Source organism: Convolutriloba macropyga, chromosome 8 (assembly GCF_964194025.1).
Source record: "Convolutriloba macropyga chromosome 8, txConMacr16.3, whole genome shotgun sequence".
Lineage (NCBI taxonomy): Eukaryota > Metazoa > Xenacoelomorpha > Acoela > Convolutidae > Convolutriloba > Convolutriloba macropyga.
In genome coordinates this window covers 54687273-54709311 of record NC_134475.1, presented here as the reverse complement: position 1 = coordinate 54709311, position 22039 = coordinate 54687273, and the positions used below count along the sequence as shown (strand labels likewise).

The following is a 22039-nucleotide window of genomic DNA, read 5'->3' as shown; positions in this document are numbered from 1 at the left end:
TGATAAAGCTCCAGTTATTAAAGTCTCGTCAAATGACAAAAATTGTTTTAAATTTTCGCTAGTTTTTGTAGTGAAGTGAAACTCATGATGAATAGCCAAACAGTGCCGTGCAGAATGAAGGTCCCCACATGGAGAATTATTCTAGAACATTCTTTTTTCGAGAAAATTCTGACGTGATTTTTAACTTAAAATTAGTTATCCTTTCCCAAGTAATCACCTGTTTGAAAATAAAATAATAATTAAATCCTTCTATTAAATTCAATTCTTTGTATAACTTATTAAAAATTAAATAAAAATTTTAATAAATACTCACTTTACTAGCTAATTTTTAAGGGCATCTTATATTCGAAATTTTCACTTGTTTGATTTCATTCTGTTAGTGGTGGTGGCTTTCTTTGTCAATGGTGGCGGCCATTTTAGCATGACATGCACTTTCATTCGATGTGTAATGCGATGTTGTACCAAGCTTGTTGACTTCTTGTACTATTAGTGGTTGCCAAATTTGAAAGAAAGCTAATTTTACATATTTTTTTCATTTTAAAAAATTAATTTTTTTCCAAAAAACAAAAATTTTTTAAAACTTCCAAATAAGAGTGAAATCCCTCTTTTAAGAGCGAATCACTCTTTAAGAGCGAAATCAACCCTATCGGAGTGATGCCCCAGTACAAAATCACTATTTATCGCGCTTAAAGAGTGAAATCCCTCTTTTTTAATTAATTTTTAAATTTATCTAAATTTTTTAATAATTTTTTTACTTTATATTTTTTATTTCAAATTATCTATACTCTTCAATAAATTTTTATTCTGTTTTACTTTTTCTATATTTATTCCATTATTAATGAGAAATGATACAAAAATAATAATATTTACACGAACAGCTTTCCCCAGTTTGGCCAATGACAGATCTGGGATCCGCTGATCTTTCAGTTAAAATTCTACTAAGTCCTCTAGTTAATTCTACATCTGGATGTTGTTTCTTTACATGAGCTCTTATCCCATCATATCTCACAACAGAAGGACAATATAGATAATAAACTTTAGCTGAAGTACAATTTCTACATGTATACTTGCTATCATCAAAATCAGTTAGTGGTTTTTTTTAATTACATTTATTACAACTTCTAGTTAAGGCTTTGGTGTTAAAGTTAGAGTTAGAGTTAGAGTTAATGCTAGAATTAGAGTTAGAGTTATATTTAGAGTTAATGCTAGAATTAGAGTTAATGATAGAGTTAGAGCTAGAGTTAGAGTTATAGTTAGAGTTAATGCTAGAGTTAGAGTTAATGCTAGAGTTAGAGTTAGAGTTAATGCTAGAGCTAGAATTAGAGTTAATACTAGAGCTAGAGTTAATACTAGAGTTAGAGTTATATCCAGATTCATTTTTAAAAGAACAATCAGTTTTCATACAAATACCACCTAATGTTTTATCACCACATGCACATTTACTAATTTTATCTTCATGATATATTGAATAATGAAAAGCTAGATTAAAAGGGAGTCCACATTTATGTTTACACTCTAAACATTTCATAACCATTTATAGTTGGTCAAATATCAATTAGACCCAACATATTTAGCCAATATCTCAATTAAATCTTTAGTATTATCTTTAGATAGGGTACACTCAGCTAAATATTTCTTCCCTGTCATATTGAGTGTATTAGTTTTATATCTTCTATCTAAAATCACTTCAAGATCTAATTTTTTTTATCTCTAACAAAATTTATAATTTCTTCTCTAAATTCTTCATTTTTTACGTATAGTTTGTTTAAATATTTTTGTCCATTTCTATTTAAAGTTCCCTTCTCTTCATCTCTATATTCTTCTTGTTTCTTTTCGATAAACTGTTTTCTTTGCTCTTCTTCTCCGCATCCAAAGTTAACCAATGTACTTGCTCTACTTAGCATACTACTTGCACCCATCGCTACAAGTCCAGCATTTTTTATTGTCATATCAGGATAAATATAATTATATATCATAAAACCCGGACTTATAATTCCTAAAATAGTTGATATTAACCTAAAACCATTTGCTTTAATTTTTTCTCGTGTTAAAACATCATTCTGTATTTTAATACCTTTTAATGTAAGAAGTTTATTAAAATAGAACTGATAATTATCATGATTAATAGTATTTCTATCTGTATATCATATATGCTATAGGTTTATTTTTATATTCACTTTCTAATTCATCTTTTAAACTAAGAGCTTTTAAATCAAGGAAACTGACTCTCGAGTCATATATCATAGTTCTATTTTTATCAATAAAAATAAAAGTATTCTCTTTCCTATTTTTTTAATTATACCATAACGAAGTTCATCTGACGTTCCGTCTGTATAATTATAATAGTTACTATTTAAATAACTAATTATTTTTGTGAAGTTATGTTCACATTTATATATTTCATTAAAATTTTTAAATAGATCAGCTCTATTATAAGTTGTTAAATAAATAGTATCACAACTCATTCTTGCTCTATTAATTATTAGAGCTCGTTTATGACACATTACAATCACTTGAATATTATAATGTCTTCCTTCTGTGAAATAATAAGCTATATCTTTATTTAACTTATCACCCATATCATCAAGAACCATTACACTATCTTTGAATTTAGACTTATTTTTTGATGTGATCATATTTATATCGCATGTATTAAATCCAATATAAAACTCACCAGTCTCAGGATCTATCCAATCTCTATCATCTTTACATACTATGATTATATTTTTAGCTTGATCGGTGAACGAACTTCGCAGATCAGTGAACGAACTTTTTTCGTGGTTTACCAATTTGCTTCCCTGATCTTGGTCTTGGTTTTGGTTTTGATCGGTGTAACCGCTTCGCGGATCTAAGTATAACTTTAAGTATTGTCTAATAAAATATTTTTTGCCTGTACCAGTTCCACCATAAACAATTGTATGTAATGGTGACTTTTCATATTCAAATCTAACTAGACTCCTATTCATAAATCCAGCAAAGTTTTTTTCTAGTTTTGTATATTTACTTGGTATTGAATCAAATATTATATAACAAATTCCAATTAAGAAAATAAAAATTATAACTGCGCTACCTGTCTCCATTTTTATACTTATTAGAAATGCTTATCCTAACTTTTGAGGGATTCAATAATAAATTTAATATTGATAATAATGCTATGAGTGATATCAGAATAAAAGATATAGGAAAAGATATAAGTCTAACACCAATTGAAATTGTAATGAGAGATCAAACTCCAGATAACACAAGTGAACCTAACGTCAACATTATTGTGAATCTACATCCAACTGATGGTACACTTTGGGTTTTAGTTATAAGAGGACAAGGTGGTCCTGTGTATTACTTTGATAGTTTTGTTGTTGAGACCCCTCCATTATTTTTAGAAGAATATATTGATCTAGGCTCTAATGAAAGAATACAACAATATGATGAATCTTATTGTGGGGCTTATTGTTTATATATGATCTATGTTATTGATAGAGGATTTAGAATTAACAATGCTTTGAATATTCTAGTTAATCAATGTAAATACCCAGGAATATATAATGAGTGTTTTTGTTTAGGTTGTAATCTTAATGATAAATATAATGTTAATGATAATGATAATGTTAATGATAATGATACTGTTAAAGATAATGTTAATGATAAAGATAATGATCTACGAAGTAGCTTTACTAATAATGATGATGTTAATGATAATGGTCTACGATGTAGCTTTGCTAATAATGTTAATGATAATGTTAATGATAATGATAATGACAATGATAATGTTAATGATAATTTTATATATCTATTTGATGAAAAAAACATCAAAGGGGTAAACTTAACAACAAAGAATATCTGCGAACAGACTCCGTCTGTGGTAAACAAAGCGGTTTCGCCGATCTGCGAAGCAGTTATACTGATCCACGTAGTGGCAACTTCATTGATCTTAGTAACAAAATCTCTGTAAACATAAATGAAGATCTACAATCATGGCTAAGTGATGATAATATAATTACAGAATCTACACTCCCAGAGAACTTCAGATGTATAATATCTGGTCCTAGTGAATACGGTATGATATTCTTATTAAAAAAAACTAATTCTGGCTAGAATATACTTTGATAAGCTATACATCATTGGTCCTATTGGTGATCAATATGAAGGTGTAGAGAGTATAAACGATAAAGCAGATGTTGAGTTTGTTAGAGATATAAAAGATTTACCCTCTCCCGATCAACTACCCAAAGAAACTAATGATATTCGATGATAATAGAGCCAAAGAACCAGTTATTAATGAATACTTTTATAGAGGTAGACATAATAATTGCAATATGATATATCTTAATCAAAACCTGTTCTCTCTGGATAGGCAGAGTGTTAGAGAGAACTGTAATCTATTTATTTTATTTGAACTGAGAGGTAAAGTCCTAGCATCGATATATCAATATTTCTTTAATAATATTGAACTTAGTTATAATGATTTTGCTAATATATGTAATAAGGTATGGAAAGAACCTTATAATTATATTGTCATTGATATAACTAAAAATAAAAAATATTAATGTTAAACTAAGAATTAATTGGGATCGGAGAGTATTGTAGTTTAGTTTAAATTTATATCAATATCTAGAGTTAGATCTATAATTTAGACTAGATCAACGAAGTTGCTGGCTACACCAGATAGACCTCTGGTCAGCTAGTCTTTAGACTAGATGTAAAGTAAAACTTAATACATCACCATTAAAGTCTATAGGTCTTCCATGCTCATCTTTAATATGAAACTCTATATATTCTATTCTATCTTCAGTTACATTTTGATACAAGTATTAATTGGTATAATATTTATCAAGTAACCTGGTGGTTCTGTTAGAGTGAAAATATATAGTATGTCTGTCTTATTCCCATTATCTTTAACACCAGATATCACATTACAATGAATGTTAATAGTACTAAAACCCATAATATCAACAATTTTCTGAGATGTATATTTACCTTTTTTATGAACTATTTTTCTAAATCCTAGTAATGGGGCTATTGAATTTTCTATGTCAAAGTTAATTGCACCTTGTTTTATTTCCATTAAACTTTTCATTGTATTCTTATCAGGTTCTATTATAACATTACCATTAGTTTCTTCTTTTATTAATTCTGCTATTTCGATTAATTCATATGCACCTGGTATAACTGCTAAAATACGGGTATCTGATCATGTTTCACCTCGGGTATCATATAAGAATTGATTGTTCCTTCTATTCACATTAAACACCGAACTATAAACAGATAATCTAATTAAACCTAATTTTGACGAGTTAAGTATAGGTTCACTAAATTTAAACTTTTCTGTTGACTTTATCATTCTAAAGTTAAGTGTATGTTCTTCTTTAGTTTTAGTTAAAGCTTCATGTATCTTTTCTAGTTCATATAGAATTAAGTTATCTGTCATTTTTTATATTCAAATATTAGATGATGTTTATGGTAAAACTTGGGCGAAGCCCCATAGTTATAATTATAGCTTTGGTTATAGTCAGAGTTGTAGTTATAATTATAGTTATAGTTATTGTTAAAGTTAAATTTTTGGATTATAAAAATGAACTTTAATTTGGATAAAACTTATGGTTATAATAATGATATACCCAAAAGTAAGATTATAAAATATAAACCTAATAATCTAGCAACAATGAATACGGTTAATACTAATACTAATATCATTCTCAATAGAGAGGAGAATCATTTAAATTTGCGTGCTCCATATCTAGAGATAGAGTTTGTTGTATCAGATGATGCTGGTGGTGTATTTGCTAATGATGCTAATATCAGATTAGTTAATTATGGTATGATGGCATTGTTTAGTTCACTTAAGCTTGAAACTAGTGGTGGTAGGACTATTGAATTTATAGATCATTGTCATCCTAATCTATTGATGTATAAGTTATTAACTAGTACTGATGATGAATATGAGAGTGGCTTTGTTAGAAATATAGATAATAGGAATACTCAACTCAAAGGTGATCATGTTGCTGCAGAAAGAGGTCATATGTATATAATGGTTAAGATGAGAGATCTTTTTGGTTTCGTAGATGATTTAGAAAAGATTATATATGGTTTAGCATTTAAACTAATATTAAAAAGAGATAATAATGATAGAGCTCTATGTAGAATTATTGCTAATCCTGGTGCAGTTGCTAATGATGCTAATATTGAAATTAGAGATATATCATGGTGTGTACCTAGTATTGATCCTAGTAATGATAATAGAATTATTGTGCAAAAGGGTTTAAGTAAAAAAGAATAATGTAGACTTTAGTTTTTATGAAAGGAAAACATTTTATAAGAATGTACCCAATGCTACTAACTTCTTGTTTGATCTTGGTATGGAAAGTGGGATAGAAAGACCACAATATATAATAATTGGTTTTGAATCTATATTGTATCATAATTATAATTATAGTTAATGACTTAATCAATGACTAAGTCAATGACTAAATCAATGACCAAATCAATGATAATCAAACTATTTCCTACTAGTCTTAACAAAACCTTCAGCATAAATAGTATCCAGTTTCTTTTTATTATCTGGAGTCAATCCCCTAGCTTCAAGTTCAGTTTTAGGCTTTGGCTTAATCTTAGACTTAGGTAATGGTTTAGCCTTATGCTTTGATTTAATAACAACAAAAGGATTATGCTTTTTAACTTCCATTATTTTATATATATATATATATATATATATATATATATATAGAAATGAGTCTTTTAAATAAGTTCAAAACTAACTCCTTTGTGTTGGTGGCAGACATTATATTGGTACTAATAAAATAAGTGGAGCTATTACTTCAAAAGGTACTAAAATGTTAAGAGGATCCTGCACTAAATGTAGAAGGAATAAATCAATGACAGTATCTGATGCAACAACAGAAGCTGAGGGATTGAAAGCTTTCTTTATAAGTGTTGGTAAAGCTACAGTTAACTTTGGAAAGAAAGTTGCTAATAATCCTGTAAGAGCATTAGAAATAGCAAGTAAAATAGGAAGTGCAGCTGCATCTAGAAACCCTAGAGCTGCTTTATCAGCCACACCTGATTTAATTAAATTTGCAACTAGTGGTGAAGGTATAAGGGTAGTACAAAAAGGAAGAAGATCATACTTAGGTACAAAGAAAAGAGGATTTAGTTATGGCTAAGACTAAGACTATGGTTTCAGTTAATACTCTATATCTATCTATAAATATTAATACTGATATTACTATTACTCAAAACATTGTTATTACTAAGCACTAATAGCTTTAATCTAAAAAACACTTAACTTATTTTTTTATCAACGGAGTTGCGGCTTCGCCGATTCCTCTTATATTCTTCATATACCTTGACTAATTCATTCTATTTTATTATCATTCATTGATTTAGTATATAGTTTATTAAACTTGTCGCTAAACTGTTTACTTAAAATATACATTTGTCAATACTTTATAATTTTGTTTCTTATTTTAGTATTAGTTGTTTTTGAAAGTGAACCACAAACAGTTGCTGTAGCAAAAGCTGTTGGTATAGAATGAGGTAATCCTATACCTGTTGTTGCAGTTGTTGCTATAGATGATAGTACTATTTCTGTTATCTCAGCTATGTTAATATAATTTTTATATCTACTTAACTTCTTATTATAGTTAATAGTTTCATTTTCATAATAATCTCTAATATCTTTTATAATGTTAATATTATTATTATTAAATTTATTATTAGCTTGAAACTTTTCGTTTATTAATCGTTCTGATACTGATGACAAATCTGGATATAGTAATCTCTCACTCGGTGCTGTTGGATTGGTCATGGACTCTGTCATAGCTTTGCTTATTTTCATTAGTAAAAATTCTCTCTATTTCTTTCATTATATCTTCTTGTTTAAAACCATAATGCATCTCAAGTCTTGCTTTCTCTTTATTACCAACTAACGTACTTTGTAAAAGTATAGCAATTATATATTGTACTGTGACTTTTCGAAGAGATTTATTGTATTCTTTCATTTCTCTTAGACCGTTAGTAAACATATCATCTAAATGTATGTTAGTAATATTTTGATTAAACTTATTATTATCTAATTCTTGTTTTAATTGATTATATTTAGAGATAGTATCAGCAGCAACTTTATTACAAAACTTAACAGTATTTGTGACTTCATTTGCTGATTCAATAAACTCATTAATTAGTTCATCGTTAACTTGTGTTTCATTTAGTTATAATGTTTTAGTTGTGACTTTATCAAATTCACCTTTTCTTAGCTCAGTTATGTTTTTACTTAAAATGTCTATTTTATTATTAGAAGATAATAAGTTATTGTCACAATACTCTTTATTAACAACATCTTTTTCATCTATTGGAGGATGAACATTTGTAATTTTATAGGTATCCTTCATATCAATATTATCATTATCTTCTAGGTATAACCCACGAGCCTTACTTAGTGTTAAGTTGTTTGTAGATTGATGATACCAGCGCCCAGTGGATCTATTTGCTTGGATCTTTGTGTTTGTTTACAGAAAGAACTATATTTAATGATTCTAAAACTTTATTATTAGATTCAAAGTCAAACTCGAATTTTAATAATTCCTGTTCGTAATATTTACCTTCTATTATCTCACCATTAATATCTTCTATCTTTTATGTTAGTCGTTGTGTGTTCAAAACTTCATTAACTTCATTAACTTAAAATAGTTCTCTATTCCAATTAGAAGTGTACCCTTTAGAAAAGATATTACGTTTATCTGCATTTCTAACATAATCACCAACTTTAAATTTTGGTGTTGCTTTGATAGATTTAACATAGTATTTAACTTTATCAGGATTATTAGAAGCATCAACTGGTGTCATTTTAATTGTTGAATGAATGTTATTGTTATATGTTATGACTGCATCATTTATTCTATTAACCCAAATACCATCACCTTTGATGAACATTGGTTTATTAATTATGTGTAATAATGTTCTAATAAATCTCTCTATAAACACAGCCTTTAAATCACTATAAGTAGAATATAGTTTTGTTTCATATTCTTTAAGTAAGGATTTGAATGTGTTATTGTAAAACTCACTACCTCTATCTACCCATAACTTTTCTGGTTTTCGACTTTCAGAGCCACCCTGTGGATTTTCACTTAATACTATTTTAAAACCAATAGTTATAGATAAACCAGATTTATTTTTTAATGGAATTGCCCATGCATATTTTGTGAATATATCTATAACTGTTAATATGAACTTATAATTATTATTGTATTTACTTAGAGATGACTTATCAATTCAATCACCTGACCATGTTTCATCTTTATATAATGGTATTATTCTTTCTCTTCTAAACCTTGTTTTTTGAGGATTGAATACTTCTTTAGCTAATAGTTGTTGTTGTTGTTGTTGTTGTTTTTCCATCATTTTTTATTTACCATAATTAAAAACAAAATTTTCTAGTTGCTCTTGATTAATAATATTCATAGATAATAATTGCTTAGATATATCTAGCATTTCATCATATAATCCATCATGACCAGATTTTGTTTCCAGTATTAATAATTCTAATCTTTCTATTAAATTATTTGGGTCGGCTTTGCTAAGACCAATAGCTTCTGTTTGTTTATCAGTCTCATAATCAGTTTCTTCTTCTTCTTCTTCTTTTTCTTCTTCTTCTACTACTATCCCTTGTTCATAATCACTAGTATCACGACGATGTATTTTATCTTCACTGGAGGTTGGTATTGATATAACATGAGAAGTGGCTTCGCCGATATTAGCAAGCATTCTTCTTATAACTTTCGATCTATTACTTTTAGTATCTCCTCTTTGTTTTTAACCGATATCCCTTAAAAAAGTGTTTTATTTTGTTTTCATCACCTTCTATATCTCCTTCGGTTACATCTTTATTAGTAATAAATAAAGCAAAACCCTTAGAAAAATCATAGACTTTACCTTTCATTTTTATACCATCAGGGACTACGGATACATCTACACCATTTATTTTCAATTTATTTGAATATGGATCAACTGATATTAGTTCGAATTGTTTATTTGTTTGTTTACCTATTTCTATCAAAATAGCAATCATATCATTGTCTACAGTAAATGTTTTACCTCTTTCATCTTTTAATGTTACAGCTCGATCATCAAGAGAGTTGCTTTGTTGTTGGGTGTCTAAAGCTTTTAAAACATTTATGCTATAGGCTAATGCTTCTAATGTTTGGTTTTGAAGAGTCTGCCATGCTTCGCTGTTTGTATTTAAAGTTTTAGTTAAAGGATCCAATAAGTCTTCCATATAACCATAATATTCTTGTTGTCTTAATTTTTCTTCTAATCTATTTCTTCTGTTTTGTTTTTCTAGATTATTTAATTTTATAAGTGTTTCTAGTTTAGTCATTTTTTATCTTTATAATAAATCATTATATAGTGTAATTGCAGCAAGGATTAACTTTCTATCATCATTAATGGTTAGCTCTTTATTATTATTTATAAATAGGTCTTTGTCTCCATCTAATGATCTGAGAAGCAGTTTTACTGATGCATTCTTAATCGCGGAACCCGCTTCGCGGATTTTATTTACCAGATCTCTTTTGAATAGATATAGATTCTCATCAAGAGGATAAATTTAATGTTATTAACATAAAATCTTTTTATCATCAAATGTGTTTAGACTAATCTTACTTGTTTTTGTTGTTGTCATGTTATCACCAACTTTTTGTATTCTACTTTCATCTACAGTTCTCTCTGTGTTATACATTAGTGCATTATAATATTCTTCATGTTTAGCATTGTTACAATCCTTTATTCCTTTCCCTTTAGTTTTATTGGGGTAATCTTTGAAGCTAGATAACTTTGGTGTTAGTGCCACAAACTCTTCTATTATTCTACTTCCTATTTCATGTTTGAATTTACCAGGGACTTTATTATTAGTTTTAATTGAAGGTTCGAGATTGGATAGGTCCATGTGTTCATTGTCGACATTACCCTCGCTAAAACTTAATACAAAACTATCAGTATCCATATAATGGAGTTGTAGATCTTTGAGAGATGGTTGAAGAATATTATAGAATACTTCATACATGTGTAATTTACTTAATTCTAAGATAGTAACACCTACATATACTGGAGAATCATATTCTATTTTTTTCTTTATATATTCAATTTGGCTTTAATCCTTATATCTAGTTATATTCTTAAATGTTGGTTTACTTCTACTTTTCATTATCTTTTCTTCATCATGTAAGAACTTACTTTGAAGGAAGTGTAGGTGATTCATGCACATTCTTCCATATAGTGAATTGTTCATTAATTTCCTTACATCCTTTTCTTCTTCAGTTTAGCTCTTGTTCTTTTATTAGTATTGTTTTGTATATAATCTTTACATATATAATCCTGTTTAAATTTAAATACTCTATGTATTTTAGTTACTTTTACACCCATCTTAACATAGAACTTTAACATCCTATAATGAACCATGTATTTTGTTTTGTTATTTTGGTCTAAGATTAATTTCTCTGTATTTGTTCTTCTTTTCTCTCTTTCTCGGTATCCCAATTCATTATCATTTATCTTTCTCTTATTGGGCATAAGTGCTAGTTGCTCTGTTCTATCTTTACAACTATTGGTATAATCAATATCACAAACTATATAGTAACCGTGATCACTATCATCTGGAGTATTTAATATATAATCTAGAGATGTAGTGGTAAACTTGAAATCCTTATAAGGTAGTTTTTGCATCATTGCATAGCCGTATAGGTTGTTTGCATCAATGTACCAGATATTTCTGTTATGGTACTTCATCCCTGTTTCACCATTGTTGACTATCCTATCACCCATTATACCACATATACCACCTGTCTTTGCCTCAACGAAATCATCTAGCATTTGTTTATCTTGTAATGTATCCAAAGTAACACCGCTTGACATTAACCAGCAATCAAAACTATAGCCTGGGAGACTTACATAGTGTAGGGGATTGAGCTTGAATTCTTTCATACGTAGTTGAACTTATTCATTCATGCAGTAGTCTAATATTTCCACATCATTCTGTCAATACTCTACAGTTAGATCGTTAGAAGTTTTATGACTGTTGTCTTTTTTAAAGATATCGACTTCTTGTGTTGGTATTTTATTCGAGAGAGAGGATTTGAAGTCTTCTATTTTTAGATTACTTATAACTTCATCATGCGAGTCCAAACCAAAGTATTCATATGGATATAATGTTTTAGTTTTACATCCGTATATCTTCGCCATTTGATTTAGAGGCATAGATAAGAATTTATAACTATCTAAGAATTTGAGACAACCGATGCTAAACATCTTAGACTTACCAGCAGCTAGTGGTATGTTATCTACTTTTCTTTTATCATTATTTTGTTTAAAGAGTTCACTATATAGTAGATTGAAATCATAACCAGAGCCAGTTGTGTTATTTCGAAAAACTAACCATCATTGTGTTATTTGTGAAACTAACCATTTTTAGTTTCATGATATAATTTATCTTCTTCATTAAATAGCATTTGTTTGTTGCGCTTGAAGTTATTCTCAGTTTCTATTTCTAATAGATCACTAGCAAATCTTTTGATACAATCAAGACCGAAATAGTATTTGAAATTACACTGCCAGATGTAACCCACACTTATTGTATGTGTTCGGCTATTATTTACTTACAGCCATTAGTCGCGACTTCAACAATGCAACATTCTATATCAGCAGTTATAATATTTTTTTATATTCTGACGTTTGTGTTCATTTATAAAAGTAATTTTCTTCTTCTTAGGACAAACAACCTCGGGTTTGAAAGAGTTGTTACATTCTTGTTTGTCGTATTTAATTTGTGAATCAAACCAATATGTACATCTATCACAATAATAATATTTAATGTTATTTTTATTTGGTCGATCTAACAAGATTTCTATGTTTTTAATTAGAGCACAGTGTTCTGTTAGCCCATTCCCCCAAACGAATATTCTGACATCTTTTCTATCTTTATCAAAATCATCCACTGGTTTAAACAATTCTACTTTACCCCCACCACAAGGTTTGTACAGTTTTTGTATTCTTAAAATATAACCGAAGTCATCTTCATCTCCTTGTCGTGCTTCAATTAGATTACTTACATATTTACTCTCGCGTGTTGTATTATTAAGAAAGCCACTTCGCGGATCGATAGCAGGATATAGCCAAGCAGTAATAGCCAGTTGCAAGCAGTTATATTTGGAATTGCGTATATTCAATATTGACTTAGAGTTTTTGAGATCGGGGGTAAATCTATATAACTACCAATAGATGCTTTAGTTGGTTCAATATTTATCTGAATACTTCTTAATCCGAGAAACTCAAAGTCATAGCCATAACCCTCATATATTTCCTTTTCAAAGTTTAACCATTGAGTAAAGTCTCCATTTTCATATATTGCGTTATTTATAATATAGTCAGTGTTGAAAAATATTTTTGTAGTTTTAACTTCTTCTTGGGTTCTCTTTTTGTACTCACACTCAGCTGTGATCTTATATTTAAAACTCTTAACTTTTGTATGCTGGTAACAGTTTTTAATTTCTTCTAAAGAGTTATTAATGGCTTCGTCTATGTCTTCAATGTAATTTCCAGCTTTATCAGTAATATAAAATTCTCTCATGTTCTGGCTGGAGTTTATATCAAATTATTCTGTGTTCTCTAGATAATTGCAATTATGACTATGTGAATGAGTAGTTAGCGCTATTTTATTCCTAAATTCTTCATGACACTCTTTACACTCATACTTAATTCTGGTGTAGATATTATGATCACAATGTGTCCGCCATCCGCGAAGCGGTTCAACGGAGTTGTTTTGCAAATTCACCGATGTTTCACTAACAGTTTTAGTTTTAACTTTAGTTTCAGTTTTAGTTTTAATAATATCCTTCATCATCTTCATCTGGATTATACACCCTCTCCAAGATTTCATCTTCCTTTTCATACTCATACTCCCTTCTCGCCTTGTTTAAGTGTTCATCACGTAAATTTTGTTTGACAAATTGTTTCCTTGTTTCAAAGGCCAAATCACAAATATAACAAAAGTTTACGTTTTCTACTTTAGACATTTTTATTTTTATAGACAAAAAATTCATTTTTGAAAACATACACATTAAAAATGTCTACATCAGTAAAATGTGGTGGTTGTAAAGATAAATCATGGAGAAAATGTTGTGATAAATGTTTAGATAGTTTATTTGAGTGTTATATCTGTAAGGGTTACTTTAGGAATAGAGATTATATTAATCATATGAATATACATTATAATGATCCTAGTCTATGTATAACTTGTATCATGTGTAATGAAAATCAACACATCAGCGGATTTAGATTTAAAAATTTTAAGTGTAGATTATGTATTTATTTACATAGATATAGATATACACATACCAAAGATTGATTCGAGGAATATGCTGAAAGATTTAACATAAAAGTGTGAAAAAACGAAAAAGTGGTGAATTTGCAAACGAGCTTATTATTATTTTCTAGAATTAAGCCATTTCATAATTTAATGCTAGACTTAGAGTGAATATGTAGTAGTGGATAAAACAAGGAAACCAACAAGCAGTAAAATTTGGCCCGATTCGACATGCGCGATTAGCGTTAGGAGAAAGGGTCAAATTTTACTGGTGGTTGGTTTCCTTGTTTTATCATATTTTAATGTGAATATCTTATTGAGTCACCAGCTTAATGAGAAGAGCGAAATAAGAACGTGACAGCGTAGTATTTATTTCTTGTTTGCAGGTTGAACAAGTGCAGGGCATTTTCTGCGAAGACGAGAACAAGTTTGTCTACTGTAATGTTGTGGTGGGCAAATCAGCCAAAGCCAGATTCAAAATCACCAACCCACACAAGGTGATTGCCAATTTACTTTCTATTGATTCTTCGGATCTATTCTTTTCGCCCCCCCCCCCAGTGTTTTTTACGCCCCTAAGTTACAAATTTCATGTTGTTATATAGCACATTACTATGTAACAAAATAGCACGTGCGCTTGGGGGGCGTAAAAAATATAAGCCCACTAATTTGTGGGGGGGGGGGGGGGGGGCAAAACAGAATAGATCCGATTCTTCTGACCTTTGAGTTGTCCGAAAAACGAATAACGCGGGCACGTGTAATTTCAGCTTTGATTGATTAATACATGAGCAAATTAAAGTTTCAAAATTAAAAGAAAATGAAGGCAGGCTTGAGATTGAAATCCTGCTTGGGGAAACTTTGATGTACCTATCAACGTATTTTTTATCATAACTCATACAAACTATTATTTCGTTCTGGATCTATCTGCACTCTGTTGCTCAAGTTTAGCGTTAGAAATTTGTTTTGCATTCTTTTCATCCAATGAACGTTTCCATCTTTCGTGAAGTGGTAACTTGCATGTTCATGATTACCAAAGTAAAGTGATGTTTCTATTGTAAATGAAGTCGATTGTTCTACGATTCAGATAATAAAGTTTGATTTTTTTTAAATTTTAGGTTAAGTGCGAAGTGTCCTTTAATGTGGTCACGACGTCCACCGGATCCAAGAAGTCCCAGGACGTTTTCGAGATGGATGTCAAGAAAGCAGTGATCCAACCTCACAGCTCCTATTTTGCAGAAGTCTCATTCAAACCCTACTCTATGAACCAGTTCCAAGGTACCTTCGAAGCCACAGTTGAGGGCCTCCCTCCATCACTCAGCCAGAAATTCAAACCATTGACCTTTGACCTCTCTGGCGAAGGCAATTTGCCCAAGGTCACGGTTGTGAAACCGAGTCTGAAGAACAAGAAAGGAATGCCAATGTTAATGTACAGAAGACTTTTGATTGGCCAAGAGCAAAAATTGCAAATCATTTTGACAAATGACGGCAATTTAAAAAGTACTGTCTATGTTGATTTGCTAGACGAAAGCGGAGTGTTTGAAATTGAGCAGACTTCAATAAATGAGAGCGTTTACTCAGAGTCCGAGGAGGGGGTCCCGCATAAGTTTGGGTTAGTTTTGAACGTCGGGGAATCAGCGACATTCGATGTTCTGTTTTCGCCGATTGATGCTATCCGCTTTTTGGGCACTGTTCGGGTCTCTCTCGTGGATAACCCATTTGAAGATGTGTCTGTGATGCTACTCGGCGAAGGATACATGGAAGACATTACAGTTGAGAATGTTCACGCCGTTAATGACGAGTTAGCTTCGCTGTCGGGAGCCGTGCCCAATCAGGTTGAAGATGTAGACGAACCTGATAGTGACGTCATTGATGACTCAGATGCGGGTGAGTTCTTTTCATCAGTTTATTGAGATTGAGTATTTATTGTGATCGTTGCTGTCGAATAATTGAGATATAGAATTAAATTTAAAGAGATTTCAATTTGAGCTACCTATATTCTAATTTGCAGGTTTTATGTCCTTTTATAGCAAATTTTTTCTAGCAAATTTGTTCCATTATTTTGTCCAGTCTTAATAAAAATAGATAGTTTTCAAAGTCTGCGTTAATTTAGGCGTCTGTATTTTTATAGATTTAGTCTAAAATATTTATAATGTTATGCTAACCTATATTATTATTAAATTAACTACTGCATTTTTACCCACATCATAAGAATTGACCCCATTGGACGACAAAAGTCGTTCACGTTCGCCTTCAGTGGCCAGTGCCCTGGGTAGTGCGGGTAACATTCCCCCAGCGACAGCCATTACAGGCAGTCGTAAGCCCTCAATGTCCCACTATCTCGTACCTCCGCAGACAGGAGGGGTGGCGGGTAGCCCCATGTTGGGAGAACCATCCCAAGTGGGCATCTATGGACCTTCCCCTGGAAGCGGGGGTACCCAAAGGAGTGACATTTACAGCAGGCTCTCTGTTGATTACTTTGCACATTGTTAGTAAGACACGTCATTGATCCGCACACGGTTAGGAATCCTTGAAAATCTTCACGCCACTGGCTTTTTGACTTCTCGTTTATCATATTTGAATTTTTTGCTCCATTTTTGCTTTTTCGATAAATTTTGTTTTCGATTTATTAATGTCATGAGCTATTTTAAAATTTCTGTTTTTCCATATCAACACAATTTCTTTAAACTAACTGTACGAAGAGAGCAAGAATTCTATTTTTGACGAACTTCTGCACCATTTTATATTTTCAACGAGAATTCCAGTTGCTTCTCAGTAACAGGTCCAAATTTTGGCAAACTTGAAAAAAACAAGATATTTTGTTCTGTCCCAATTTTGAGATAGAAATTTTTTATGAAAACCTAATTGGAGTAACTTGTGTTGCTTATATTTTTTATATCGGCGAAGCTGTAAATTGAGTGTATGTATATTGCAGTACTGTTGGTTTTCCTTTCGTCATCTGGAAATCTTTTTTTGAAAAAAATTTTTTCACGTAACATAATTCATGAGTGTTACCGAGTAAATTGAATCAGCAATGCTTTAAGTAAATCAATCCAGCGAGAAAGTATGGCGTCATTTCTTAACCATGTTTGCCCTACAAAGGATAAGCCAATCAGAGTCGAGTATTTAAACTTCTTATGAATTTTTGCAAAATGCCTGCAAAACACCGAAAAAGTTCAAATAACATAATTTTGATTGAGCCTGCTAATAACCTATATTGATTGCGCTGTTTTCCGTCTCAATAATTTTAGGTTTCAAAACCGTATCGGTGACCGACCTTAGACTAAGAACAGTCAATGAACATTCCTGGATTTGTCGTTTTTGATGCCTTCTTTGTCTTTTGGCCTTAAAGTTATGATTTTCAGTGTGTTATCTTGCTGTCTTGAAGATTATAGACTATTTATTTAATTTCCTATAGTCTGTTGTTGTCGGCCTTTTTTATGATGGTTTCTGCTTATTTCATTTAATTAACGTCTTGCCAACTATAACCTATTTATAGTCAAATTTTTTTTTGCTAAGGGAGCTTTAGGCTCTGGTTCGATCCTGCTAGCGGGATGGAGTAAGAAAGCGCCAAGTGTTTTAAGGTGACCATCCAAAACTCGTCCTAGACTTAATTAAGTAAAGTTTTTTTTTAAAACTGAGATATAAGGAAAATTTGAAGGTCAAAGTTTGCGAAGGGGAGAAGATTTTAGTCGAGCACTGTTAATCAGGGCACTTGTAAAACAACCATTTTGCCTCTAATAATACTCCAATGAAATAAAAATGATTAGTTCATACTAGCCTTCATAATCATGCTGTCGTCATTGTGTTTGTTGGGCCTACCACAACTTAGTGAAAATTTCTATTGTCTTGGGCATTAGCAAGGAGAGATTTTGATGAGAGAGTTGGTGTTGGTATGGGCATTTCTAGTTTTTCTCCTATTTGCCCAGGACACGAGTTTTCGATAGCAGTCAGTACTTCAAAATTTAGATGACTTTTCCGGTGGCGAATAACATTTAAAGAAATCTTGACATTTGTAGATGTCAGCAAACAAAGTTTAAAAAATAATTACAGATGCTATTTTGAACATTAATGTGTATAATTGGAGGGCGCTATTTCTTTGTTGTTCTCGCATTGATAAGACACGTTGTATTGGAAAAGTCTGAGTTCCAACAATCTTTGTCTGAAAATAGTTTAAATTTTTTTAATTGCTCTTGAACGAAGTTCATAGCAGTTATTGTAAACGTTTTGGTCTTTTTTATGCAAATTTTTTGCTTGACCGTTTTTGTGCTTTTCTTCTAGAATATTGTTTGACTTCTCAAGTGACCCTTTCACGCTTTCGTTCTTCATTTTTGAGTGATCTCTATTGCTCTCACTGCGAAGTAAAGCTAATATAAAATCGGTTGCTTATAACAAAATTTGGGGACTGATAGCCGAGTGGGCAGTGCAGCTGGTTAAGGATCGGGCGGTCAGTGGTTCGAACCCAGCTGGGGTCAATTGTTTTTCAACTCGCCTGTCGTTCTGGAGCAATTCTTCTGACATAAGTCGGTTTATGTTTTAATGTATTACTGTATTTTTTTAATGTATTTTAAAAGTTTTCACAAAATAGTTGTTGAAAGGGAACTGGGTGGTCAACTGTGCTGTAATGTGAAAGTTTTTAAATTTTGATTGAAAGATTTCTGTCTCTTCTGAACTTCGCAGTTTTTGAATTTTTTGTAAAGGCGAAAGTAGTTCTCTAATTTTTACTTTGACACCAATCACTTTGCTTAATAATAAAAAAGTTGCTCAACAGTCATTGTTTTCGGGTCGCAAAATTTCAGTATCTCACTGAAAATAGTTTAAAATGCAGGATCATACATTGAAGAAAGACCAATTTTTACTCTATTTATTGACCTGTTTTGCGTCTCCTGCTTTTATCTCGGCGAAAAATTATCACAGGAACCAGACTATCGCTCTCATAGAGCTCAATAAAATTTGAATAGCCTGAAGTCCTTGTCAATTTATTTCAGCTTATCATCGACTTAAAACATGAGCTGATCAAAAAATTTTGTTTTTTTTTTCAGTCTATTTTTTCCAGTCACCAAAATCTCTAGCGGTGAAAATCGTAAAAGGCTTCTGATTTGTCTTGGTATTTTTGTTTCATCTTGTATGGGTTTTTCATAGTTGATTTGGATTAGTTTTGAGATAAAATTTCGACCATATTGAATTTTCAAAGAACTTTCTTTTCTTTTGTAAACCGTTTCTTCAATTTTTTTAAGAAGAAATGAGTTTTTCTGGCTCGCAGTTCTGCCATTGTTTGAGCAAAAATTAAAAGTGAAAGTTAAATAATCATTTAACCTCACCTAACATGTTCACCATATGCGCTCAATGTTTTGAAAAGTGGAGCTTAGGGTTGAGTATGAGGGTTTGGAACATGATATTTTAAAAAAACACACACTTTAGCCAGCCTCCTGGTTCATTTCTGCAATGATTTGTTATGGTAGTTTTTCTTTGAATTGTGACATTTAAACAGTTTTGGGTTTTCCTTATGGATACAGATTACTATGCACAATGTCGTCCCAAATTGCAACCGCAAATAAAATTTACGTATCTGAGTTCAATTTAAAAAGTTCACCGTTTTTGAGTGCATCTTAGTTTTACTCTAGTTTGTTTCGTTCAGGCCTCCCCTATCACTCAGCACAAGAACGTACCATCTCATTTTGTCGCAGTTGCGCCATTGAGTCATTTTAGATGTATAGATAATAATAGCGTTAATATCAATGCTCTTCAATGTCGAGGCAATTTACCACCTGAAGGAATTGTGAAATTTCTGTAATTTCTGTGCATTTACGTGCACAAAAGTTTCCTTCTTAATTTTGATTTTTTTCCTTACACTACTTACCATGGTTTCGTACATTCCTGTTTTAATGTTAGCATTGTAGATGTAATGCATAATCACAAATCTCAACCATTTTTTTTAACCTAACTTTGCATTTACGTTTTGCCGTATTTTTTAGTGTTCCTCTACAACCATCTCAACTTTGGCCAAGTGTTTGTAAAGAGTGAAAAAAGCCTCGTGTTCAGCCTGGTCAACCACTCAGCTACAAGCTACCGTTTCTCGTGGCCATCTGATCACGCCAATGTTAAGTTCTCACCACAAGAGGGTCACATTCATCCCTCATGCTCGAAGGACATCACTGTTAATTTCACATCCGAGGAGCCAATCGAATTGGAGAAACAACAAGTCGTATTGAAGGCGCAGATGATCGAGTTCTCTAAGTCACTGGACGAGGTCAGAGAATTTTTAAAATGGGTTTAATGTTTATCATAAATCGAAAAACCCATCTATAGAATTTTAAAAATTTATAACTTTTCTTTGCTAAATTGAGACCCAAAATCATGACCCATTTGTAGGGAGCATGCGAATGGAAGTTAATGAATTGATAATGTTATAATTAACAATTACGTAAAGATAATGGACCAAAAAACATGGAACAGAAGAAACATATATCAATTTTTTGACAGAATCATTTTAATTGCAGTCGAACGAAGTTTGAATCAATTATAGTAGTCGTGCGTGTCTTTTTTCTGCAGAATTCACCCTTGAGGGTTTGATAATTTATTAATAGCCGCACAGCGATAGCTGGGGCTATTATTGGCCTTCTCTTGTTTTTTTTTTATTCCGACTCGAAGAGGAGTATTGGTTTTCTCGGTTTTTTTTTTACAGGAAGTAGATTTGTTCACGCGGCATTTTGACCTAAAAGCGAAAGTGAGAAAAGCTGTCTTGGTGAACAGATTTTCGCTAAGAGAGAGAAGTTTTTTGATCATGCGCTGCGTTTGGTGAATGAACTTTTGACTTTGAAAAGTAGTTTTTGACTGAATTTCACATATAGATGACCGTTTTTAGCCGTTTTTTTCGTCTAAGTGGCCCAATTTTTTTGCTTTTATTTTAGTTTCTTGTAGAAAATAAACTACATTCGATACTATATTGAAATATTAACCTCGGAAATTGATACCACAGTGTTTTGCAGAGCCTGAAAATGCGTTTCAAGTTGAAAATTGGCACATAATTTTTGATTTTTTAGTTAATGTTTGGCTTTTTTTATATTAATTTCTTCATTTTTGGATCATTTAACCGTCTTTTTGTCAAAAATTAGTTAATATGACAAATTCTTTTTGATAATTCTTATACTCAACGCCTCTTTCTATCTCGATGTAATTTTGTTTCATAAAATTGTACATATGCTAATCCGATTTTGGTAGTTTTTTTTCCGATTTTCGTCAGATTTTCGTTTGTATTTTGGTTGTAATTGCTAGAAATAGTATTTTTTGTGCAACATGAGGGACTTTATTTTCATTTCAATAAAAATTCAATCATTTTTTGGCGTTAAGTTTTGAAAAAACAGTTAAAACCTTTTCATTAATGCAATCTTAACTTAAAAGTTCTTTGACTATTTTTTTGCAAAATGTTTCAATGTTTCGTATTTATGAATTCTGCTTTTTCCTGTTTTTGGTTCTCTTCAGAAGGGTAGATTTTTTTATCGGATGACTAGTTATCTTTTCTATGGCTTGAATGCTGAACAATGAAATGTATTCGTTTTTCTTGAATTTTTTAAATTGATTTTTAACTTTCAAAAATCAAGAATGTCTTTTTGTTATGGTGTTCCTTACATTGTGCCCATATTTACATTATAGTTAGTATCATTCTAGTTTTGTCCTGGCACCTACATTTATTTT

General features: G+C 31.1%; 2 protein-coding genes across 7 annotated transcripts in view; one reads left to right on the top strand and one right to left on the bottom strand.

The window, feature by feature from the left end:
• LOC142344835 (unconventional myosin-Va-like) overlaps window positions 1–22039 on the bottom strand; it is a 380102-nt gene that overhangs the window by 286385 nt on the left and 71678 nt on the right. The gene's annotated exons all lie outside the window — the stretch shown is intronic.
• LOC142345113 (hydrocephalus-inducing protein homolog) overlaps window positions 1–22039 on the top strand; it is a 236409-nt gene that overhangs the window by 155703 nt on the left and 58667 nt on the right. The window contains exons 63-66 of the mRNA XM_075397198.1: window positions 14737–14847; window positions 15463–16231; window positions 16557–16832; window positions 20320–20594. Coding sequence (XP_075253313.1) covers window positions 14737–14847; window positions 15463–16231; window positions 16557–16832; window positions 20320–20594 — 1431 coding nt within the window. The remainder of the gene's footprint in view (window positions 1–14736; window positions 14848–15462; window positions 16232–16556; window positions 16833–20319; window positions 20595–22039) is intronic.